This window comes from Camelina sativa, chromosome 18, assembly GCF_030686135.1.
Source record: "Camelina sativa cultivar CO46 ecotype springtype chromosome 18, ASM3068613v1".
NCBI lineage: Eukaryota > Viridiplantae > Streptophyta > Magnoliopsida > Brassicales > Brassicaceae > Camelina > Camelina sativa.
The window spans coordinates 6,657,734-6,684,346 of NC_141897.1; the positions used below are offsets into that span (position 1 = coordinate 6,657,734).

The 26,613-nt window shown below is 33.7% G+C and overlaps 2 protein-coding genes across 5 annotated transcripts; both read right to left on the reverse strand.

The window, feature by feature from the left end:
- Positions 1–10,577: 10,577 nt before the first annotated feature.
- LOC104760752 (uncharacterized) lies at positions 10,578–16,242 on the reverse strand. Of its 4 annotated transcripts, none has more exons than XR_015589342.1 (14): positions 15,806–16,242; positions 15,499–15,610; positions 15,050–15,162; positions 13,941–14,063; positions 13,639–13,841; positions 13,409–13,484; positions 13,059–13,145; positions 12,885–12,965; positions 12,697–12,729; positions 12,486–12,608; positions 12,361–12,402; positions 11,837–11,915; positions 11,670–11,740; positions 10,578–10,907 (listed from the first exon to the last, which is right to left on the reverse strand). XR_015589342.1 is itself a non-coding variant. In XM_087500033.1 (14 exons), exons 1-13 carry the CDS (start codon positions 15,977–15,979, stop codon positions 11,710–11,712), a joined length of 1,194 nt encoding a protein of 397 aa, XP_087356159.1. In that variant the 5' UTR covers positions 15,980–16,130; the 3' UTR covers positions 10,578–10,907; positions 11,670–11,709. The 4 variants fall into 4 exon arrangements, 3 of the variants coding, with proteins under 3 accessions (XP_087356159.1, XP_010482012.1, XP_087356160.1); XM_087500033.1 differs by having other exon boundaries at positions 12,486–12,525; positions 15,806–16,130; XM_087500034.1 differs by having other exon boundaries at positions 10,650–10,907; positions 12,475–12,525; positions 15,806–16,107.
- Positions 16,243–23,047: 6,805 nt separating this feature from the next.
- LOC104760754 (E3 ubiquitin-protein ligase ATL23) lies at positions 23,048–23,895 on the reverse strand. Its single transcript, XM_010483714.3, has one exon. The coding sequence runs from the start codon at positions 23,752–23,754 to the stop codon at positions 23,260–23,262; it is 495 nt and encodes a 164-aa protein (XP_010482016.1). The 5' UTR covers positions 23,755–23,895; the 3' UTR covers positions 23,048–23,259.
- Between the last annotated feature and the right edge of the window lie 2,718 nt (positions 23,896–26,613).

Sequence of the window (26,613 nt, forward strand, 5' to 3'; positions counted from 1 at the left end):
TAGCAATGAATCTCTACTCAGCACCTTATATAGAGGAGTTCTACCTAAGATGAGGATGCTTTTGGATACAGCCTCCAATAGCAATTTCCTCAACAAGAATGTAGAAGAAGGATGGGAGCTAGTGGAGAACTTAGCACAGTCAGATGGAAACTACAATGAGGATTATGATATGACAGTTAGGTTTGTCTCCAATGATCAAGATGAGAAGTACAAGAAGGACTTGAAGGTAGTCCAGGAGAAGTTGGACAAGATTCTACTCAGCCAGCAAAAGAATATTCACTTTCTTGGTGAAGAAGAGGTCCCAGCTCAAGATGGGGAGAGAGAGTTTGCTGAGATTTGTTACATGCAAAATCAAGGAGGGTTCAAGGGTTATAATCAATTCAAGAACAATAACCTCTCCTATAGAAGCACCAATGTGGCAAATCCTCAAGATCAAATCTATCCACCACAACAGCCCCAACAACAAAACAACTATGCACCTAAGCAGCAACACAATGGTTTTCAGGCCCCAATGTGTCCCCTTCCAGGGTTTCAGACCAACCAAGGCCAAGAACCAGATTTGAGAGCAATGATGCAGCAAATGTTGCTTGGGCAAGCTAATGGGTAGATTGAGTATGCAAAGAAGTTTGCTGAGCTGAACCAAAAGATAACTTCTCAATATAATGATCTCAACATCAAGTTTGAAAGTCTGAACTCTAGAGTGAAGTATATGGAGAGCAACATTGTCTCTACTTCAGCACCAAAGCGTAATCAACTTCCTGGAAAAGCTATTTAAAACCCAAGGGATTTTACTGCAAAGGCTATTCACCTTTATGAAGAAACTGTCACTGAGGACAATGAAGTCCAAGCTGGGGAGGATTTGTTCCTTATTGAAGCCCAAAGTAAAGGTTTTTCACAGCAAACTGAAGCCGTCAAAGCACTCAACCAGGTGCTCGACCACATACACGATCGAGTACTAGATCGAGTGACTGATCGAGTTGCTCCCAAAGAAGTTGTAAAGCCTGTAAAGTACATTCCCCCTGCTTAAAAATCTTCCTTGCCATTCTCAGGACGTTTCAAGGCTCAAAAGCTCAAGGAACTAAGGGAAATAATTGATAAGAAGGAAGTGATGGCTTTGAAAGAAGAGGTTATCATTCAGTACAAAGAAGAAGAGAGAGGACCTGCTTTGGAACAGTATGCTCCATATCCTCTCTACCAAGGTATGCTACTTGAGATATCACAGCAGAGGGCTCAGAATCAGGATAAGAAGGATCTTGAGGAGGTAGAGGGAGCCATCATTCCAACCAAACTTGAAGACCCAGGTCCATTTGATCTGTCTTGCTCTTTCAGCTACTTGCATTTCAACAAATGCTTGTGTGACCTAGGGGCATCTATCAGTGTAATGCCCAACTCCATTGCACAGAAGCTTGGGCATACTGACTTCATGCCCACTAACCTCTACTTGTGTCTAGCTAATGGATCACATAAGGATGTGGTTGGTAAGATGGAAAATTTTCCAGTCAAGATAGGCAAAGCCAGAATTCCCACTGATTTCCTCATTATAGATATGGATAAGGAGCTGGAAGACCCTATCATCCTAGGAAGACCATTCCTAGCCACTGCTGGAGCTGTAATTGATGTTAAGGAGGGGTTGATAACTTTGAACATAGTTGAGGGTTTGATCATGAAATTTTATATCAACAACCCAACCAATTTGCCATCTAGAGTTTAGCCTTTTGTTCCTAAGGACAAGAGAGATCATGAGATCTCAAGTGAAGTGGAAACTTCAAGGGCTAAGCCCTCTTCTCATGAGGAATAAGTTGAAAAGCTCAAGGGTTCAGTTCAAGAATTAACTGGTCTAGTGAAGGATCTCCAAGTACAACTAAACAAGAGGTCTTTCAAGAAGGCAAGACCAAGGCTCAAGATTAAGAAGAAATAAAGTTCAAGTTTTAAGGAGGTGGTGATCAAGGAAGAACACCGTAGTGATCAAGTGGTACCTGGGAGGATTTCATCACCTCCTTGGTGTCCAAACCAAGCCTGAAAAGGCATCAAAAGTCAAGCTTAGTGACTTTAAACAAGCTCACTAGGGAGGAAGTCCCTAAGGTATCATTGTACATATTTTTAATTTTCCTTGTAGTTTTGATGTTTTGGTTTTATGTTTGTGTTGAGCAGGCCATTTTATGAGAGTGTAGATGGGTTTGGAGAAAATTGGACTTGTAAAAATGGATTCGGCAAGCAACTCGACTGGCCCATGAGAGATACTCGATCTAGCAGCACCAAAGCCCGAACCCACTCGGTTCTAATTTCTCATGTACGATTGATTGGAGGGAGAAAGGAGTTTGAATTTCGAATTTTGGTCAAGCACTCGACCACGTGGGGTCGAGTTGCAGAAAAAGAGAGTCAAAGATTCCCAATTCAAATTTGAATGCCAAAAACGCTCCACCCTTGTCTCTTGGTCCCCTTAGCCTCTCTATATAGAGGTAAACTCGATATTATGCTTCTCACACTCTCTCATTTGCTTTAAACAATCAAAATCTAGCTTAAAATCTCTCTCAAGTTCATCTTCTTGCTCAAGCTTAGTTCTTTTGGTTTTTGGGTTACTAACCTATTAACTTTAAGCTTTGAGTCTATCTATTTCAGTTCTTTCTTTCAAAATGTCTTCAAGGTCCACAAGATCATCTCAACAAGCCGCTGATCGCTCCTTGGAACGAAGTGATGCACATCTTGCATCAAGAAGACAAGTTGGTGGAAGTACTCGACCACCTACTCGAGCAGCCAAACGAGTGAGTGCTGGTTCGAGTAGGCGGTCAAGTGGCGTGCCGAGTAAGAAAAATCAACCCATTGAGGAGGATCCTGAGCGAACTGAGAGTGAAGAAGAGATGGAGTTCACTCTTCAAGAACACATGAGGAGGAACAAAACAAAAGGGAAGAGGCTAGCAGTTGAAGAACAAGAAGAAGAGAGTGAAAGTGAAGAAGAGCAAGAAGAAGAAGAATTTTGTGGTTTAACTCCAAAGCAGCTCTATGAAGCTTTCATGAGGATGAGCTTCCAAGGAACAAGATTTCCACACAAGGAGACCATGGAAAAGTTGGGGATTTCTGAAGATGTATAGTATCTATTTGAGAAGTGCAATTTAAGCAAGTTCATGGGATTGTGCATGGAAGGATATAAAGAAGAAAGCTGTGAGTTCTTAGCCACCATCAAGATGCACTTCTACCCAAGGATGGATAAAGAATTGGGAGCTGGTTGTTGTGACTTCACCATCAAGGGAAGGAGATATGAGCTTCCATTCAAGAAGATAGCCAATATCTTTGGATGTGAAGTTGGTAGTAAAAGAAGTATGGTTATACCAAGGGAAGAACTCATTTCTATTTGGGAAACCATTGGAGATAGCAACATCTACTCATCATCCAAGTCCCAAAGCTCAAAGATAAGGAGCCCAGTCCTAATGTACTTCCACAAAGCCTTAGCAAACACTTTCTTTGCTAGAAAGGAGACTGGAAATGTGAATGAGGGAGGGCTCAAGATGATTGATGTAGCACTCAATGGCATAATCCTCCAAGCAAGAGATGAGACCATTATCCTTGGGAGTAGTGTGGAGACTGATCTTGCTATGGTCCTCATTGGCCAATTGATCTACTATAGAGGCTGGGTGAGCAAGCTGCACAAGAAAGGATCAATTGGAGTTCTAACCATTGGAGGCATCATCACTCCAATGCTATTAGCTGCCAAAGTACCACTTAATGGAGAGCAGGCCAAGCCAAGATGGATTGACACCAACTACCTCACCTCCACTCTCATTCTAGCCAAGGAGATGCACCATGGGAAGCACCTCTTCAACTTTGAGCATCCAACACTAGGGAAGACTCAGCTGGTTCTGCCTAATCAAGCTCTTACCACCATAAGTGAAGGGCTAAACATTGATTTTTAGCCATCTGTTGAGCTTTTGTTTGATGGTACAGCCCAAATAGGAGAAGATGGAGACGGAGACTAGCAAGAGGTTGACAATTTTACAAAAGTGGAACAAGTGGCATGGGAAGAACTTTGACAAGCTGAAAAAGAAGATGGGAATGATGACTAAGTCTATCAAAGGCTTAAAGAAGGAGATTGCTGAATTGAAGAGTGGGAATTCTTCACCAGCACCATCTAGTCCTTTGAGGAGGAGTAGCTCAACTAGAGTATTGTCTAGAGCTGCAAACCCAGTGGAAGCAGCTAGAGCTTCAATGAATGAGTCAATTCAGAGGAGGAGAGGTTCGAGTCGCCCAAAAAAACAGTTTCTGAGGCACTCGACTGGTTCACTCGAGCACCCACTCGACCGAGCACCTACAATGCACTCGGTCGAGTACCTTCCCAGACCTCCTTATGGTTTCCCAGCTCCAGCAGGTTATCCAAGCTATCCCTATGGCCAAGCTTACCCTTTAATCCCTCCCCAATACTTCATGGATCCAGCCCTCTTGCAGCAATTCTACCAGCAGGAAGGACAACAATTTTTCCCACCACCACCAACTCGGCAACCAACTCGACTACCCTACTCGACCGAGTACCAGTCGAGTTGCCTCCTTCCCCACCTACAAGTTAGCAACAAGACTCCAACTACACTTATAAAAGCATGAACGAGGATGTGGACAGCTTCTTCCACAACCCCTAAGGTACCAACATCACCATTTCATTGTAAATACCATTGCATCTCTAGTTTTATTTTATTTCGAGTCTTGAATCCTCTTACAAATTTTTCTTACACAAGGGACTGTGTAATTTAAGTTTGGGAGAGGGTTTGAGATAGCATTTGACATTGTTTTCTGTTTTCTTGCATAATCATATTAGAACTTGCATTTCATCTATGGCATAGAAAAACCAAATTCACAAAAATCTTTAAAAAAAAAGAGTGTTCATGTAGTTTGCATTGCATATTAGGATTTTGTTTAGCATGTTTCATATAGGATTGTTAAATATTTTCACTAGGGATCTATGATGAGTTTAACCTTGTTCGCTTGCTTAAATTCACTAAACTAGGATCAATGCCCAAGTTAATAGTACTTTGATGCTAGTTGAGTAGCTAGAAGCATAAGGTTGAACCAAGCCTTGAATTCATGCATTGCATTTGGTCTAAAATGAAGCATGTTGTGCTTTGATACCATTTCCTACTTATAAGAACCTAATATTGACTTTTAATTATCAAATTCTGCATTGCTTTAAACTCATGGATACCATATACATATTTGGATCATCTTTCTCCTTTTTTTTTACCACTCTTGTTTATCCAAATAGCTGGTTTAAACATTAAGATCAGATTCCAATACCCTTAACCAAACCTTCTTTCAAGCCATGTTTATTCTTGTGTGAGTAAAGCCTTTTTGGGATTGAGCTTGGTAGAAAATGTTAGGTTTGAACTGACAAGAGTAAAGCCTTGTGTAGTTCTAGTTTGTAATTTCAAACTAGATAGGACTAGGTGGTTTAAATTCTGGGTTTGGGACTTGGTTGGTTTGAAAAAGAGAAGAAAAGAGAAAAAGAGAAAGAAAAGGGTAGAGTCTTTAGGAGAGTAATGTGTAAATACAAGCTCTAGTGAAAGAATGGGAAGTATGAAATTGTTAAGGATGGTTCTGATCAAAGAAAGAAGAAAGAAAAGAAGAGTCTAGCAAAAAGCTTGTATGTCTTAAGAAATGAGAAGAAAAGGGAACCATAGCAAATAAGAAAGAAACCCATTCCACTAGTTGATTCAAATAAGAAACCTCTCCTAAGGCTGAAATACAAAAGGGAAAAAAGGCAAAAGAGAAGGGATAAAGTTAAAGGGTAGGACTAGGACATTTTGGGATTAGAATGATAGGATAAACACTTTGGGTACCTTTGGGTATACAATGTTTTGTTCTTGTATGTGTCTAAGTGTTCTTACCTTTAGCCTTCTTCTAAAGCTCAATCCATTTTTTATGAGAGAACCTTGATATTGATAAGCTCCACTCTAAAGAGAGATCAACATTGTCTCTAAAACATTTATTACCAAGCCAAATGAGTTTAACGCATTGCATAAGTTGATTCATGTTCTTGTTTAATGAATGTTAAAGGAAATGTTTGATTTGAATGCATGTGGATATCCAAGGCTTAAATCAGTAAAGGTTGAGATAGGCTTGTCTAAAATCTTTAAATACAGCTCATTCAACTTGCATCATAGTACTAGTAACGTGGACATTGATTCTAGCTAGTTAATTAGCAAGCTTTAGGAGCTGAGATCCCACTTTCAAACCTCACTCTCATACCTATGTCTTATTTATTTGCTTGAGGGCAAGCAAAGACTAAGTTTGGGGGTGTTGATGTTCATATATTTCACCTTGTTTTACCTTATTATATTCACATCTTTTGCATGATTTACTATCTAGTTTGGCCATTATTGAGTAGCTTTAGGACTGTTTATGCATTAGAGTAGATTTGCATTGCATTTGCATAGTTTCTTGCATAAACAGGTGATTTTGGATCCTAAGGAGCATGGAAGGAATGCTGAAGAGGATTGGAGCTATCAAGTGAAGAAAACAAGGGAGCTAGATCTGAAGAATCAAGGTCTGGAAGCCCACTCGACCGCCCACTCGAGCACCCACTCGACCGTGTGCGGAGAAGGACTCGACCGGGTGGAAGAAGCAGAAGAGAGGTCACTCGACCAGGCACTTGACCGAGCACATGGTCGAATTGACCGAGCACATGGTAGATTTAGGGCTTCCCCACTTTTCTATATAAGTCCTGTGTACCTCATGGCCGCCCAGAAGTCAGGGAGAGTCAGAAATAATATCTAGTAGCCACCAAAACCTAGTATTTACCCTTTTGGAAATTATCTACTTTTGCTTAGATCATTAGCCACTTCTGTACCAAAACCAAGAATCTTTGATACTTGTTGGTTCCACAACTTTCTAAGTATTGAGTATTTGAGTTTGATTTCTTCTTCAATATTGTAGATCCCTATCTCATCTTTCTAATCATGCAAGTTTCATTGATTTCTGGGTTTATGATTTTGTTCATCATGTTTAGTGATTGTGAGTAGTGGCTTAGGATCTTAAGGATGGATTAGGCTGGGTAAAAGTTATGGGTGTTTAGATTGATCAAGCTTTATAGTTATATATCTCTTCTGGATTAGATATGCTCTATGCTATCCTTATACTGAGAGGGTGAGGATAGATCTCAAGCTTCTTAACATCACACCAATGTTTAAGTTGCTAGATAAGGTTAATGCTGGAGGTATCATGAAACATGCTAAGAGATTAGATGTTTTGTTTGATTTTTGACAATAATGATCTGTGTTTTAATGCCTGCTTTTATATGTAATAGCTAGTGAGAGCTAGGTCTAAGAGTATCTAAGCTTGATTGTTATTGCTAGGAGAATGGATTAACAAGTATTGGAAGATCATTGTCTATAGATAGCTCATTGTTGAGTGAGGTTTGTTGATCAATCTAGATAACCATAACTTAAGTCCAGCCCATGAATCCATTCTTAGGACCTTTCTTTGTTATTGATTTCCCTGTTTAAATCCAGTTAATTGTTTGCTGTTTGATTCACTTTTGTTTTGCTATGTTTTCATTGTTGTCATGTCTCTGTTTTACATCTGCAAGTTCACTCGACCATCCACTCGATCGAGCATCCAATCGAGTGCTTGCTCGAGCATCCGATCGAGTGCTTGCTCGAGCTCCATCCAGAGTTCTTGTTTATGTTCTACATTTACCTGTTTCATTTCCGGTTCCATTCCTATTGCATTCATTTCATTTCTGTTTGATTCTGTTTCATAACTTGTCTTGCATTAGTTTAATTCATGTGTCTGTTTAGCATCATCACTGCTTTGTTTTCACAGTTTACTTTGCATTTAGTATCTTGTCTTAGTAGCTTTACATTATGTTTTTCATCATTATCATTAGGTTGCTAGATAAAAACATTCATCACAATTGGCTTGACTTAGATAAGTATTCACATCATGATTGCTTGCATCACACTCATTATGGATTGACATCCTTTATGCTACAACAACATAAGGGTAATTGAAACACTTTGCATCCACTTGTTCATCCATCATCTCTATCAACATTCATCATCATCACACATACAAGAGAACATGTTTTAAACACGAAGCAGAAGAACACAAAGATTAGGGAGATCTCCCTGAAGCAATTATCCTCAAACATGAATCTAACAATGTTTACAGAGAACATTAACGAACATAGATTAAGAGCCAAATAGATGAGAAAAGACAGTGAAGAAATGAAATAAAAGGCATAAGACGCCGTTTATCTGGGAGTTAGGGGAGAGACTTGGAGTCATTCGCTATGAATCGAAGGGTCGGTGTCATGGGAGCAGTGGAAGAGAGTGAAGCCGCCTTGAGAGAAGGTTCATGGACTTCCGAGCAAACTCTTCCATTCCCAGATCTGTGATTTCGCGAGCATCGCTTCCACTCTCCAGCTCTCACAAACTGAAACAAATGAACTAAACACTCATCCGGCAGATCTCCAGTGAAACCTCGATCTCTAATCGCAACAAAAATTCCCAAAGCCATCGATTCTCCTCCCGCAACCATCACCGGAGACCATAACCTCAAAATCAATCTCTCGTTCGTTCGATTTCGCCGTAGATGACGGCGCTTGGCCCATCACCAGTGAAGGGATGAAGATGAGTTACATCTTCAAACCAAGACCTAAAAGGAAGTTGCAGAGGAGAGGATATATTTTTTTAATTATTTTTTTATTCTTTATTTGTGATAAAATGACTTAAGCGCAAAATGAAAAGATTTGGCTAAGTGTTGGCGCTATCTTGTTATTTTTGGGTTCCGACTTTTGGGTTTCTAAGTGAAATCATGTAAAACAAAGTAATTTTCGATTCCCGCTTATATAATTTTATTCTTAGCGTTTGTAAGATGCTATCATATTATTTAATTTCTAATAATTTATCTATTATAACAGTTATGAAAACTGCGCTATGCTTTTCTGCTATCAATACTCATATTTCTTGTAGTGTAGTGTGGGTACGTCCTAGTAACTCCTAATATTGTTACCAAATTATTGCACTAAATATTGTTTTTTCGAATATGTCTAAGGTTCTTCGTTATCGCTATGTCTTTAAATCCAGCGAAAACATTAGAAAAAAGAATATGTTTCACTTTTGATCGTAGATTTATATATTTACAGCTCTACAAAGAAAGAAAAAATTGTGATAGAGAGGAGAGGAGATGAAGTAATAAACGTATGAGGTAGAATTTTACCTTCGTATAAAGAATGGATATGGATGTGAAAAAGCTATGGAAAATCTATACTATGAAAGATGGCCAACTCTCTCCATCTCCTTAGTAGTGGAAAATATCATGAGCTTCTCGCCTCCTTTTCTACTTTTTAAAAGTCGAAAAGCTTAAACATTCGATTGAGACCCATCACCTAATCTCTGAAGATGATATAACTGCTCCAATGTTAATTGAATGGCTATGATTTTATCGCTCTCTTTTGTCCAACCCAATTCTCCCAAACTTCAATGTTCCTTGGCACCAATAACATCCAAATTATCTTTATTCATCCATTGAACCGAAGGCTTTATATCTAATTTCTCAATTTTTGGAGGAGAACGCGTGATGGATAAACAATGAAAATGGCCTTAACTCTGGCATTTAAAAAGTATATATTAAGTGCTAATTTCATTAGTTACATATGTTTTCTAGGGTAGTCTCATATCCATTTTCCGGTTGTGACTTTTGAGTCGATCACCGTCGTTCTATTTTTTTTTTAGTTCCCTCTTTTGGTGGTTTTGGACTATATTGGTTTTTGATTGGGCGTAACTTCATTTATCCTAAAGATTTTGTGATTGCTTCTAAAAGTAAAAGTGGCGGATTAGATGTGAGCTTTACGGAAAGTGGGGATATCTCGTGGATTTCTAGGTCTCTGACGAACCCTAGGTTGAAGTCAAATGGCCTAATATTAATTTCAGGTATTGTTACTTTTGGTGTTTTCGTTTTTAGGGTTTTAACTATTTTTCTAAGGTTTATAATTCTGACTTCTTACTGTACTTTTTCCTTGGCACCATGTGAACTAAGAGTTTGATGTTCAAGGTTTTGTCTGTCTTGTTATTTTAAGATTATTTTTAGTTAAGAGATTAGCTATGTGTTAGATTCTTATTTCAGTTTCCATGGTTTGTGTTAGATAGTTGGTCATGCAGAAGTTGTTCTCTGTCTTTCTTTTATTCCTGAAGACAAGCAATTAGCAAGTAGTTTAAGGAATACCACTGTTAAGGCTTTTGGATCTCAAAACTGAAACTCCATTCTTTACTTGCAATGTTAGAAAGTCCCATTGCCGTTATTATGCATTTTACTTCTCATACTATATGCTTGGGAAAGTTCTCAGAGTGCTTTCTCGATAAGCATCTGGCAATTTGGGGACTAAAAAAGTGTTTGAAAGAGGGCAGAATTAAAACAAATACCCACATCCGTTTGACCAAAATGAGTATCCCAAATAGCATGAGCAATGGGTCTTACATGTAAAGGGTCTTGTACTCATGTCTCAAATCGTCTGGGAGCGTATGCATGATTTTATATTTAATATATTAAATAAAAAACTATCAAATAATTAGATTATGTTAATAGATTATGATGTATAAAAGAAAATAAATGATACAAATATCAGAGTTATTTTTTTGCTTTAATCTAAACTTAAAAAAAACATCTAATTAATTAACAAGAACTGTCATTAACAAAAACATCTAATTAATTAACAAAAAAAACATCTAATTATTTAACGAGCCTAATAAACATGCCAATACAATATTGCTGGCTATCATAAGCATCAACGACTAATGTATTTAAAACCTATATATTTTGTTTCACTATGTAAGTCATATGGTTTTGAACTTACTGAACTATGGAGATCCAATCTCTGACATTGGAGTTGTTGCTCTGATCATGAGGCTTTGGATGAAGGCTATAGTCTACAAAACAAAATAACTAAGCAACATTACCATTCTTAGTAATCGAACAAACTAATGTAATATGATATTGAAAGATTAATTATTTTAAAAAATCGGTTTTACACCCAACGTAATTTTAACTATCATATTTGATTCAAGAAAACAGTAATTTACTTGGGAGACAATATTTTGTTATTTAATATATATATAATTATATATATATATATTGAAAAAAAATCCAACGACTTAGCTATTTTCATATATACATATTTTAAAGATTCTATTAAAAAAAATTTTGCTAGGGTTAATATAAATTAAACTCATATAATTAAATTTACCTAAGGTTAGTGTCCTTATTTACATATTACCCCCTAATAAATATATACTAACATGAATGGAAATATCATTAGATTTTGTATTTGACATTTGTATTTTATCATCACTTACAAGTTGAAATGAAGCATCATTTAGGAGTTTTGGTTTAAGAGAGGTAATGGAGATTTCAACTATGTTAACGTTTAGTGTAACTCTGAGTATTAAAATGAGCTAATTGTTTTGTTTGAGATTTATCAAAAATCTTAAAAGTGTGTATATTTATTGAAAAATAACTAGTTGATTGGTGATTTTTCATGGGATAAGATATAGTTTCCAATTAGTATAACCTCAAACAGCATATTTTGTGAAACATAAAATGCATTACTTGGTTACATGTTTTTGTATATTGACATATATGCTATATTTAGTGAATTTTAGTAGAGAATGCAAAACAGTGAAGTATTTTACCATGGTGAATCCAGCACACATTATACTGAAACCTGGGAAATTAAATGGAGCTCTTTCGGACAGAAACCAGTCTAAAAAAAAAAGGAAAAAATGTACATGTGTTAGTAGCAAGTGTTGCAATTTTATGTCATTAGTTTTGGCATATAGCATGACGAAAAGAAAAAAACCTGTTAGAGGTGAAAAGGCCAGGGGGAAAATGACATTTGCAAGGGAACAAATACTTGAAATGATCCCTTGGGCTTTCCCCTGAAAAAGTTACCAAAAGTTGGTGTTTGAATAGACTAATGTCAACACCAATCTCACATAAATGAAATAATAATTTTCAGTTTCATACAAATAGCAATTCTATAGGTTTGAGTACTACAATATATATTTATTAATAGTTCCATAAATCAATATTTTATTTGGTTCCAAATAATTTGTTGGCTCAATTTATATCTCAAAAAATTGATAATTCTATAAATTAATAAAATATCAAAGTCGCGATATTATTAATTTTTTTTGTCTCACGATATTTTTAATTTACTGAGATTTTTACAATATAATGCAATGTCCTACTCTCTTTTTCTATAACATCCTACTTTTTTTTCTTTTTTTTTCTTTGAAAGTATTTATCCATATTGTTATTGCTATCCAATTTATAGAGCAAGTACTTTTGGTTTTGACTATTGTATAACAAAATTTAAGTTACCTGTTCGTACGATGCTACTTGTTTCGAGACAATGCTCCGCATCTGTATAGTTAAATTACCAAATTACAATAATTATAACTAAATTCTAAACTCGATGAAAATCATAAATAATACATGAAACTTACATACAGAGGAAAGTGCAAATATGGCTGCAATATATGAAATCTGCATGTGACTTTTAATTTTTTTTAGCCAATAAGGATCTCACAAATCTACATATCTAAACTAAAGATGCAATTTTCATGAATCTGCAAAATGATATAGCAAAGATAATGAACCATCGAAAAATAAAAAATAAATTGTGAAGTATTTTCGTATAAAAGTTAGAATTAGTACCCATGAAGACCATGCCACACAGAGGAGGAACATCTGCGTAGTTGAAGATTAAAAACTTTAAAACATACGAGAAAGAGAAGATTACAGAGGATCTTGTTTTTTATATTTTTTTTTTAATTAGGCAACTAATCATATATTTAATATTAGCTTGAACAAATCGCCGAAAAGAATAAGGACAAACTGCTTACATGGGCAGAAGCAAAGAAAAGACCAATTGAAAGCAATCTCTCCTCTTTCAAAGCTGGAACTAAATTGGGCATGAAGATCAACTGTGAAATAACTTTGTTAGTAAGTTAAAAATGTGAATTAGATCAAGATCACATAATTCTCAGCAGAAAGTGAACATATTAGTTGTTATCCACCTGTGAAATAGACCCGGCTGCGCCACATATGATCATCAAGTCTGCAAACTGGTCTTTGTTAAAGTGAAACTTGGCCTTTAAATAGTACTGCGTGAAACAATTGACAAAAAATGTTTATTTTTCTAGAAATGTATAATTTCAAGGAATGCACAAAGTTATATAATTTCTTTTTTATTATTCACACTCTCTTTAGTTATATCACGCCATACAATAGTATCTTCAAATTAAGTCCCTTACTAGCATTTCAAATGATAAAATTAAAAGTATGTTTCACAGTTCGGTACTGATACATTTATGGCGTAGATCATACAATGGTTATTTACTCTTCGCATCACATAGTAAAAGCGTACCATAGACGAAGCATGTAGACCTGCCTCACCAAGACTACTGAAGAAGGATACCACCGCAACTTGAAAAAGTGGAACGCTGGAAAATGAAAAGCAAGTGTTAAGAAATCAATTTAAACCTGTTTTAATATAACTAATAAGATTAAGAAATGAGTTGACTTTTTGACTAATCATGAATCTTCTACCCTCTCAAATTAAGGAAAAAAAGAAAAAGTAAGAAATAAGTAACATACCTGCTTCTCATTAGAGATGTCATTTCACGTACCGAACGAAATGATCTGAATATTCTATTTCTATGTCCAGGACAGTCTTCAAGTAAAGGAGAACTCAACTTTTCGCTTGAAACAATGGGAGCCCCTAGACTGTTGTCTCGGATAGAATCCGGTAGGAAAAGCCTCATGTACACTGTTGATAAAATTGCCATTGTTGCTGCGACCTAATTTAACGAGCAGAAAAATCAAGGATTTAAATGAAATTATTCACTAATAGATAACTATACATATAAATGTATACATCTCTAACTAGCCAAAATTACTTGAAATGTAGTGGAAATAGCTAAAAATCGAGCGCAAAGAGTGGCGCAGACAAATGCACAAGATGCAATCCCGATAAGTATTCCAAATGCGGAGGCTCGTTGCCCTTCTGTTACGTTATCAGCCTGAAAATTTGTCCAAAAACTTATAAAATTTGTTGTAGTTTACTACAAATTTCACTTACTCAATACAAATATTTTGATAAATATTTTAAACATTATTCACTAATGAGTTAAAAATATTTCCTCACATGTCTTGTGAATATCAAATAATTTTAAACTAAATCTTTTTAACATTATTTTGATAATTTTTTTTTGAGAGGCTTATAAAGATTGTTGGATTTAACTAAAGATTTCACTTATTCACAAGAACGACCATACATATTTCATCATATGTCACTGTATGAGATAGTTTCAAATTTGAATCCTACCTTTCCTCTACTTTTCATCCTTTTATGGTTGACAATTTATTTTTCTTCCTTGTAGCTTTTTGCTTCTTTTTTTTTCTTTTTTTTTGCTCCTTAACAAATATTTTTTGTGTTCACCAAATATATACTCTCTCGGTTTGAAAATATATGATGTTTTAAGTAAAAACACTCATATTAAAAAATGACTACTTTAAAAAAATTCAACAAATAAGTATTAAACTAATCTTAAAGTTACATAGAAACATGAAAACATTATATATTATGAAACATTATGGGATTATATCTAATCTATAACCATAAGAAACATTATTAACGACCACAAAAAAAACAAGAAGGCAATTCTCATAAATATCATTAAAATGGAACTTTAAAAAAAAATACTACTTCAAAAAAAATACTACTAAAATAGAACTAATTTTTTTATATTAATAATTAATACCTAAATCTTAAACATTAAACACTACCTCTAAAAACTATATCCTAAATCTAAATTTGTTAACCTAAATCAGAAAGAAAAATTATATCCAGTAAAAAGTAATAACTTTTTTGTGTTTGTGGTATTTTTGGGAAAAAAACTTAATTGTGGTATTTTTGAACAAAAATAAATAAATTGTAGTATTTTGATAATTAAAAAAAAAAAAAAAAAAAAAAAAAAAAAAAAAAAAAAAAGAGGAAGGAGCATACCACGTAAGCAAGGGCAAGACAAAGAACACTTCCTTCGCAAATTATCGAAGTAAAAGTCTTCGGTACATAGTAGACGTAGAAGATGGTCGTCCCTCTACTATATGCTAATGTCGCTGTAATTACCAATCATTAATATCTTTTCAATAACATAATTTTTGTTACATTTGAAATGGAATGTTATGATATTTGAATTAAATTAAATAATTTACTTTGTAAGAAAATGAATTTGAACTATAACTATTTGAATAATATGTAAACTATTTTCAACACGTTTAGTTGCAATACCCCTTCAATTTTTTTTTTTTTAAACAAACAAATAATTTTTTTTTTTTTAAACAAACAAACAAACAAACAATACCCCTTCAATTTTGCTTTCAAGCAAGGAATAATAGACTAGATTTAAAGCTTAGGTAAGGGTCAAAGTAGGGACCATGAATGAGTAAACATACCAAGAGGCAAAATGTTGAGTGTCATTGGAAGAGTAAGTAAAGATTTTCTCCCATGCTTGTCCGACAAGCTTCCCACCAATGGCATCATCATCAACGATCCCATACCCGTGATCTAATAAACCGAATAAATATTATATATATATGATTTTGCCACAAATTCAGAAAATAAAGAAACGACAAATTTACATGAAAAATGCACTTATTTTGAGTTTTCTAAGACATAATTAATGCAAAAATGTTTGTATTTAATAAAACCGAAGGATTAAGAATAACGATACAAAGTTTTATTTGTAGATAATATACGTACAATTTGTTGAAAGCCGGATAGGTAAATGACGAGAGAACAGTCATCCTTTCCTGGACAAAGCGCCGCCATGCTGACGTCTGTAATCACCGGAGCCACGATGAACACTGAGAAGCAGTACAAGAATATCGTCATGAAGAGGTGTCCTAGTCCTTGAAATGTAGTCGTTTCATCCATTGTTAAGAGAGGTGCTGTAAGTAAGCAAGTGAAGAAAAAGTGTGAGAAGATTTTTGAAAAAATGCATGAGAATGATTAATCTAAAAGAATGAGTAAAGAAGTGTTGCTTCTTATGGCTTTCATATTCGCTTTCGACAATTACTTATTGTATGCTCTTACAGTCTTACTTCTCGTTGGAGTATAAGCAAAGGCAACGAATCACATCTTACTTAAAACAATATTAAAAAAAAAAACAATTATGGACTCAAGACTCAATTCAGTGTGAACGTTGTGTCCTCTCAACAGCTAGGACTTAAGGGCTTGACTGGTTTAACCGTAGCGTTTCCGGTTGTGGTTGCGGGAGATTGCGGAAACGCGGGTGGTTGCGGTTTCAAGCGTTATTAATCGTTTTGAATAATTGGTTTAGCATTTTAAAATGAGTGTGTTTGCGTGAGTTCACGACTGGTTGACCAGCGGGTGCAATACCGGTTAAAACATAATAAATGTAATATATAATTAGGTAAATATTTAAAAATACCAAAATTTTTATTAAATTTGATTTATGATTAAAATTCATTAAAAATACTAAAATAATTATTTAAAAAACAAATAAATTTCATATTGAAATACTTATTACTTTATGCATTTGGATTTTTACCAAAACTTTAATCAAATAATTTGATAAATGACAAAACATATGTTTTAGATCATAGATCTTCTTTCTTAAATATCACACACTCAATAAGTTCCGTGGGGCAGTATTTGCATCGGTAGTAATGATTAAACGAGAGTTGAGAAGAGTCACTCGTGATTTGTTTTTATATTTTTCACAAATAATCTTATTTTCTTAAATTTCTGATGAAATGTTACATTTATTTAGATTTTTTTGAACTTACGTGCGATGTGCCATTAAATTTACATCAAGTTTTCTGGGTTATTGTTAATTGAAATTTTATTTTCTTTCAATTGTTTATTTTTTAATATTCTCAATCGTATTCGTACTTCATTTTCTCCTATTTTTAATGAATAAAATAGTTAGTTAAAAGATATATAAAACAAATATTACAATATCATTGATTTGTTTCAAGTTTTTCTAAAAAAAAAAAAATCCAAACATAATCGTCCGCAACCGCAAACGCTTGCGGAAAACAGCTTTTGGAATTCAGTGGTTTGAAGCGGTTGGAAGCGATTGGAAGCGATTAGGAGTGGTTTGTGTGACTGATACCAATCGCTAGCAACCACTACTTCGCGCAAACGCTGCGTTTGCGGGAGGTAGCGGGAGAACCAATCAATACCTTAATTAATTTCATTCGAAAAATATGTTTCTGTATTTTTGTATGTTTTTTGTTGTAAGTAATATAGTTGAAAGTTAAAATTGTTGTTTGGTTGTTGTACATAGTAATGGGCTAAAGCCCAATCACATAACTAATCTCTCGAGAATAACTGAATAAGAGAAGTCATCTCTTGCTTTTTATATCACATGCACATATACATAACATTATGTCATTATCTATATATATTTTTTTAAAGTGTATTTTGGGTTATACACTTGCCAAAGCCTTCGCGCTGTTAACACTTTGGTGTCAACCGACACCCACATGTCAGTCTGTATCAACCCTGTAACCACGTTCTCCTCAAAACTGAAAGTATGATCTCTGCTTTTCACCACCTCCAATGCAGCTAAGGCTCTCCCAGAGGCCACCTAAAGCTGTAGGAACAACAAACCACAAACCACGCATAATAAGCAAGAAAACAATCTACAACTCATAGAGTCACACAAATCAGATATCTCAGTTTAGATAAATCATAGTTACGCACTCCCTTTTGCAAAATAGAGAGATTGACACCAGAAACGTCCAGAAATGACACCACAGTAAGTTCCCCTCATGTTCTTAGCCTTAGATCTCTAGCCACAAGCATAGATCTCTCAAGAAAAAACACAGACTCCACAAGAAAAACTCACAGAAAATTCTCTGAAACTTTTCTCACTTTTGCCCAAAGTAAAAGCGACTAAATTCGACCAAAGGCGTCAAAATAAACCTTTTATACTCGATCCCTAGGATTTCTAAATCCAAAAACGGAAAGAAAAAAAAGCTTTTGTTCAACTTAAGCCAGTTTGCTCTGGGAAATGTTAGTGCGACACCAGCTTAGTATAGAACGACACCCACTCCAGAATCCCAAAAATAGAACACGGTGTTATTTAATTTAGTTTGTTGCCATTTCAACTGTTATATTGTTCCAAATTTTAAAATACTGGCGAAACCATTATTATTTCAAATTTTCAAACATTAATAATCAAACTCAAATTTCAATTAGTATGAGTTTGACTATATATACAAATATAAATTTGTTTATAAACATAACTACGCACGTATGTGGAGGTCCGAACCTAGTTAGAAATTAAGTGAAAAGAAATAATTGTTAAAATCAATCACTATTATGAAAAAATTGTTACAAAATTATGTAACTATTTAACACAAAGTATTATGCTAGTCATACGTACCAATTTGTAACTACAGCTTCATCACTCTCTAATGGCACAAATTGTGACTCATATAGCCGTTATAAAATTGTAACTAATTTATGATTAAATATTAGTCACTGAATCATCACATTTGTTACAATCAATAATATCGTCACATTTTCCATGTTAATTGTGACATAATTTGGTTCTGACTTAAACTGTCACAAAATTGTGACAAAATAACTATGAATTTGTGACAAAAATAGTTATGTCGCTATAGCGTATCTAAAGTGTCACAAATTTGTGACATAAAATTTTCATCACAAACGTTCTCAGTAAGACCATTTTTTGTAGTGTTACATATGGTGTTGATAAGACAATAAAATGAGAATTGAAATCCAAGTTATAGCACCATGATATTTTAAACTTTTTCATGTCAATCAAAACTTGTCTCGTCTTATAGCCCGTTTCGTGATATTTTAAATATTTTTTTTAAGGTTTGAATATATGAAATGGTGTTATTGGTAATTTGTGAATTAAATAGAGTTTTAATAACTTTAAATATTATGTAAAATATGTTATTATTAATCAAAATTTTATTAAAATCTATTAAACTTTGATGTTATTAGTTTGTAATTTGTAAAAAGTCATTTAAAATCTTAATAAGTATGGGATTACTGGATCATAATTTTATAAAGTGAATAAAATTTTTGTGTTATTCAAGTAATACAAAAAAATCTAGGACTGTTAATAATTCAGTGTTATTAGTTTATGATTTTATAAACTTTTCTTCAAAGACATGAAAAATATCAATAAAATAGAAATATAGTTTGGGAGACTTTATAAGATTATATAAAACTAATCAACAAGATTATAAAAAACTCTCTAGCAATAATTAAAAAAATTTCACATATTCATTTTCTATGAGTTTATTGAAGTCGTCAAAATGTTTTATAAATTATAATCTAATAACACCCCCTAATAATAATATTTATAAGTAAAGTTTAAAATTTGTTATATCAGGAATCATTAAATGGTTCAGTTAAACTTGAATTCAACCTAATACAAACTTTTAAAATTGGATGCTTGTTAAGTTAAAGTTTCTGCTCATTCAAAATTGGATTCATTTTTGTCTGATTAGAAAAAACGTGTATTATAAGAAATGTTACTTTCATGTGTTATTCATATATATCTTTTTAGTTTAACTTCTTTTTTTTCTTCAAATTATAATGGATTTTTTTTGAAATATCTGAGTAAAATAATTTAATAAGTTAATATTATTTTATGAAATGTATTTCAAAAATGTTAACATAGATATTTTATGTGTTATATTCATTTTTCGTTGAAGTTGGATCCCAAAAATATTACTTTCATTTATGCACTGTTGGTACTTAAACACTATGTCCCCCCACGTATGATGATTGATGAAGTGATTGTGCTGAAGTGTAAGCTCGATGTTAAGCAACGGTTGCGGCTACTCCGTTTTGTAAATAAGTTGTCTTCTATAACCAGCAAAAGTGCAAACTAATAGAAGAAAGGTGATTCTCTCGGTTAATCCCATGCACTTAGTTCAAACAAAACAATTCTCTTTCTTCGTGAAAGCATAAAACCCCTCTCATCCTTGTAGTCTTTGAACTAATGTAGTCTTACCCTCTCCACTCTCAAATCCTGTCAAATATAGAACATTTAAACCTCAAAGCTACACTGGGTTTCAAAGACTCATCTCTTGCATTTATACGTTTGAAAGTCTCAAAACTAACAAGGATAAGAGTGGATTGCATTTATGTCGTTGTCAACTTTTTTTAGTGTGTTTTCTTATACTTTGTAAATTTATGTTTATATAGATAGTTGGATTCCCTAGATAGTTATAGTGTTTCAAGATTAGAACAAAAGAGATAAGGGGTCGTAAAGGATATTGGAGATAATTTTTGGAGCACTACATAAAGCCTTTATGATAAAGAAATGTATGAAGGAGGGCCTAACTAATTCACTGAAATTAAGTTTTCTCTTCCTTTTTTTTGATAAAGGCACTCAAATGAAGTCTAATTTAAGAGACAGATGTATCCCACTTGCTAGCTGGCGATTGCTCTTCCCCCAATCACACATTCTCCTTTAGTTTACATTATCAATGTAATATTTTTGTATTCATATGGGTTTAAAATTTATCTGATTTTATTTCAAGATAAAACAACATCTTTGGCACCTGATTTGTCAAGCCATAAAAAAGTGGCTTTTCCCTACTTCATTACCAATTGAGATATTTTCCACTTCCTTCACGCCAACAAACTCCCAAACCCACAGATATTGCCCAAAGACTGACACTATAGAACCTACCTACATTAATTACGGTATCAACTGCCGCAGATATTTTTCATTTATTTATATTTGAACAGTTTCAACCAAGGGAAATAACTAATACAATGGGTCTGATTGGTAATGTATAGAAAATTGTATTAAAAAAGTGTTAAACTAGATCTATAAGCTTTCAGAAATAGTGTAAAATTGTAAGAAAAAATGTACAAAAAGTTGAGAGTAAAGTTTTTAGTAAAATTTTTGTGATTGGTAAATATTAAAATTGTATATTTGTAAAGTTGTTACCTATTAAACCCACCAAAATTTTAGTTGGTGCAATGCCCATTAAACACTTATAGAAAAGAGAAAAAAGGTTGGAACTCTATGTTTGTTGAAATGTAGATTACAATATAACCTCTATAAATTAAAACTCTTTAAATTAATACTCGCTAAAAATTAATAAATTTTTTTGGTCCCGAATTGGGCCGGTGTAAAAAATGACACAATTCGATAAAATAATAAGATAATACCTTTTTTGAAATCCTATGTAAAAATATGGTCCCCATAAATATTATAAATTAATAATGATATAAACTAAATATATATATAAGAAAATTTAGTGAATATGACTCTATTGTTGTTTGTTTATTTTTTGAATTTGCATTCTTGTTTGAGCTTGTCTATAATCTTTCTGGTTGCATCAAAAACTTTTTGTGATATTTTCTCAAATTGCATTAAAAAAATTGTGGAGCGTCTTAGACGCGATAGTTACTTCGCTACATATAATTGGTTCTAAAGATACCACAATATCTTCTTGGACTTCATCATGAAGGATTGTAACAACGATTTATTCTAAACTCTGAACTTCTACACAATTATCATTTTCACCTGGATAATCTAGTAAACTATTGACATCCATTATATTATGATAGCCAAAATTTTAAATTAAGAAAACTTTATAAAAATGTAAATTATAACAAAGTATCTTATTTTTAATAAAAACTGTTCAAAATATGAAAATTGAAAAATCTCTTCATAAATTAACATTTTATTATTTTATCGATAAATTAATAATTATTTATTTATCGATAAATTAAAACCTCTATAAATTGATAAAATTTTGTGGTCCCGACCTTATTAATTTATAGAGGTTTTACTGTACTTGTTTCTCCAAATGTTACATAGGTTCCATTTTTATATTATATATAAATTGTATGTTTTAATTTATGTTTAGAGAAAATATGTGAAGTTTTATTATATTTGTTTAAAGAAATACTATGTAATATATTTCCTAGAAAAACTTCTAATTAGTACACTAAATTAACAAGGAACACAGCTGAAAAAATAAAAAGAACTCATCAAACTATGCAACCTAGATATATATTTTTTTTAATTAGGGTTTTGAAATGCTAGTTTATAGTTTCAGAAATAAAGTATGATTTACATGTTCTGACCAAATAAATTAGTAGTAAAAGTTACGTACATGTAAAAAAATCATTAAAACTAGACTTTCTCATAAATAAGATATTTTGTTGAATCAAATAAATGCGTTTTCAATCATTGGTATTGTAAAAAGATGGTGTTGACATTTTTTTTTTTTACAAGAATAAAAGGTTAAATGCATCCCATTACTTCTATTAGTAATTTTGATTTCGTCTACAACCGCGTGAATAAAACCAGCTGGACAGCTGATTTTCTTACCATATCAATCGACCTTCTAAATTGAGGCAGAGAATATATTTTGTTTTTGGTTTTGTTCAATGGTTTTTTGTAGTTCAAAATTTCAATTACATTTTTAAAAATAGCATTTCAATACTTAATTTGAAACCCTCAGGGCGTAAAAAAAAAGTAATTAACATAAAGTAGCAATTTAATACCCATATGAAATTCTCAGAGCTTTTTTTAAAAAAAGAGAGAGAAGCTACTTGTGAGTTTCCACCTTCCATATCGTATGTATTGATTTACTTTTTGTGTCTTTTGTGATAAAATTTACGTTTTGTGATTAAGAAAAAGTTAACATCTTAAATTCGAATTATTCTCCACATGTTCTAACAAATCTTATACTCTCTGTTGCCAGGTCAAAATATTTTGACCTCCATTATTAAATAAAATGTACACAAAGTATGTCTTTATATACTTATAATATTATTGATATCATAGAACTCTTGTGCCGAAGGAAAAAAAGAAAAGTAATCATTACATCAATATTAAAATTGTACTAATACCCATATATTTTTTGTTTTGTTGCGCCGAGTTTAAGTCTATCATTGCAAGTATTAGTAAAAGTGTAGAAAAAACAAATGAATATATTTAGGAAAGATGATTTCAAATTCGACAAAATTTTGTTGTAATTATAATAAAACTCGAACGTCTTGTAATTTACTCTAAATTATTTCATGTACATATTAAAACAAATAAAAAACAACTAATACCTGGAAACTTCTCTATGTAACGCTTACACAAAAGGCAATAATAAAAAACAAAGAAGGGAAATAAACGAAATGTGTAATAAAGAAGGAAAGAATATTTATGAAGATTCTGTGTTTCAACATGAACTTTGATCTTCACTGATTTGAGGAAGGTTCGGAGCCAGCTCGGCACGGCAAACAGGACAAACCGTGTGGTTAGATAGCCATGTATCAGCACATAACTGGTGAAAGCCATGGTTGCAACCAGGAACCAAACGAGCCGATTGACCACTTTCGATATTTTCAAGGCAAACGGCACACTCCGTCGACCTAGCCATTACGGCAATCTCTTTCCCGGTGACTTTTGGGATTTTTTCGAGCTCTAACACGGTAAGGCCTTTACCGGTGACTGGCTTAACGGGTTCCGCGAATCGAAGACGTTCAATACGACGACGTGTAGAACACCACAAGAGGAGTAGATAGATTATGAAGATGATGCACATACCGACGCAGGGGAGGAGGAGGACCATGAAAACTGTAGATACCATCGATCCGCCACCGTCAGAATCTGCGGCCGCAGGGGTTGGTGGCGGAGAAGGTACTAAAACTTGTGTCATGAGTGTGTAGCGCATCTCACACAGTCGCTTGCTTTTGCTTTTTTGTTTTTTTTGGTTGTGAAAAAAGCAAAAGAAGAAAAGGGAGAAAGAAAAAAAAAAGTTATATATATTCCACTGCTCGTTTTAGGTGTTGTTGCTTAGAAGTGAAAATATTGTGAAAAAGAGTAACGGCTATTTATACGGAGAGGAGAGGACACGGTAGAGCCAAAATATCAGAGTCTAGGTTAAGCTAACATTATTATTATGATTTTTTTTTAAGAGCCAAAATCACCTTTTTATTATTATTACGTTATTTTTGTTTGTTATATACTCTTTTGCCCCATTGAATTATTATAGAACGTCAGTTTTAAATGGCAGTGAAAACGATTTGATATATATGGCTTCCACTGACATATATATATATCCAAATTAAATCGGTTAGATTTTTATTATTCAATTTAAGTTACAACGAAAAAGATTTATAATTATTATTTCATTTCCAAATACTAATAGCTAATTAGTGAAATACTTAGCTTTGAAATTGGATGAGACTTAAAAAAAAAAGTTTGAGCAAACCTTAGGAAAGAAAATAGAACAAAACAGAGCAAATTTCCAAGAGGTTTAACATGAGATAAAATAAACCGGTTAGTACTCTTTTGTGTTGTCAATCAAAAGATGAATTCTGTGATCGAGCACGAGATAGCATATAGGATAAGGTTTTGTACGCTTATGTACGTGATGACATACTTCAGTCAACAAACATTGTATATGCTATGAAATGTTTGGTTTTGTACTCTTATCAGTAGTAATGCAGTTTGTTTGGTTTTAAAGTTAAAGTGACTGTAACTTTCGACTTGTTATGAGACTGAGTTGGTCTTTTTTTTTTTTGTTTGGCAAATAAAATATGTTATATCATAAAGAGTTTTACATTATACCTGAACAACTCATATACAACTAATAACACAAATAGAAAAAACTGAACACAATTTCGATGAAAAAGTGGAAGTAACCCAGTTTTCCAATAGAAAGCCTTATAGACTGATTTTCACATATTTTACCTTGTCTTACCTTAGTTTATTTACACATTTTGCATGTTTTACTAGCTTGTTAGGTCATCATTGAGTAGTTTTAGGGCTGTTTATGCATTAGGGTAGATTTGCATTGCATTGCATTGTTTCTTGCATAAACAGGTGATTCAGGATCCAATGGAGCATGGATAAGTGTTGAGGGAGAGTGAAGCCATCAAGAGAAGCAGACAAAGGAGCTAGAGCAGAAGAGAATCAAGGTCCGAGAATTCACTCGACCACCACACTCGACCAAACACTCGACCGTGTGCTGAGAGGGACTCGACCGACTGAAAGGAACAGAAGAAGACCTGACTTGACCATGCACTCGACCAAGCACCTGGTCAAGTCAACCGAGCCGCCTCTCTATTTTGTCCTGTAGCCATTTTAGGGCATCGCTACTTTTCTATACATACCCTTTGTACTCTATGGCCGCTGACAAGCCACTTTACAGAGGAAGAGTATCACAAAAACCTAGTTTTTACCCTTTTTGGGATTTTAGCTTTTAAGTTTACATCATCAACACTTATAAGCTTTTTCCTTAGATTTTTGTACCTTGTTGCTTCTGTAACTTTTTGGGTACTGAGAATCTAAGTTTATTTCCTTGAACAAAGTTGTATATCTTTATCTTATCTTTCTAATCATGCAAGTTTCATTGATTTCTGGGTTTATGATTTTGTTCATCATGTGTTGTTAATCTGAGTAGTGTGTTAGGATCTTAGGGATGAATTAGGCTGGATGAGAGTTATGTTAGTTTAGACTGACCAAGCTTGATTGTTTAAATATCTCTTCTCGATTAGGCATGCTCTATGCTGTTCTTATATCTGAGAGGGTAAGAACAAATCCAAGGTTGTTTAGCATCATACCAATGTTTAAGTATCTGGATAATACTAATGCTAGAGATTACTGCTCCTATCCCAAGAGATTGGTTGTGTAGGAAGGTTTTTGACATGTGATGATCTGGATCTTTATGCCTGCTTTTATATGCAATAGTTAGTGAGAACTAGATCTAGGAGTATCTAAGCTTGATTGTTATTGTCATGAGAATGGATTAACAAGTATTGAAAGATCATTGTCTAGAGATAGCTCACTGTTGATTGAGGTTTGGTGGTCAGTTTAGATTAGTATAGCTCAAGTCCAGCCCATGAATCTATCCCTAGGACCTTATGTGTTTATTGATTTCTCTAGTTGATTATTGTTACCCGCTTTCTGTTTGATTTACTTTCAACCAGCTCTGTTTGATTGTTAAGTTCTACTTTTGTTCTTCGTAGCTTCCCACTCGACCTAGTACTCGATCGAGCATACGATCGAGTGCCTCCTCGAGTCCGTTTCCCAGTTCTTGCTTTATGACCTGCATCCTTCTAGTTACATTCCTCTTTCATTGCATATCTTAGTGTCAGTTATTACCTTGCATTTAAACCGTCATCTTAGTAGTTTTACATTCTGCATTTACATTTTTGTCATCAAACAGTTACACCAGAATCATTTCATATTTGGCTTAACTTAGATAAGTGTCTACATATTGACTGCTTGCATCATACTCATTATGGATTGACATATCTTATACTGCAACTGCATAAGAGAAATTGAAACCTCTTCCATTTAACCTTATTATATATCTTTGGTTTTAGCTTGTGTCTGTTGTCTGATTGCATTATTCATACATTCATAAGTATTTCAAAACTACACAAAAAGATATGTATAACAGACTAACAAATAAATTTGTTACGTCCCTAATACTCGTAATTGGCTATCATCTTATAGATGAAACTCCAAAATGCTTTACATCATAGTTGGCTTTTTTTTGTTATTTACTTGAACGTCATAGTGT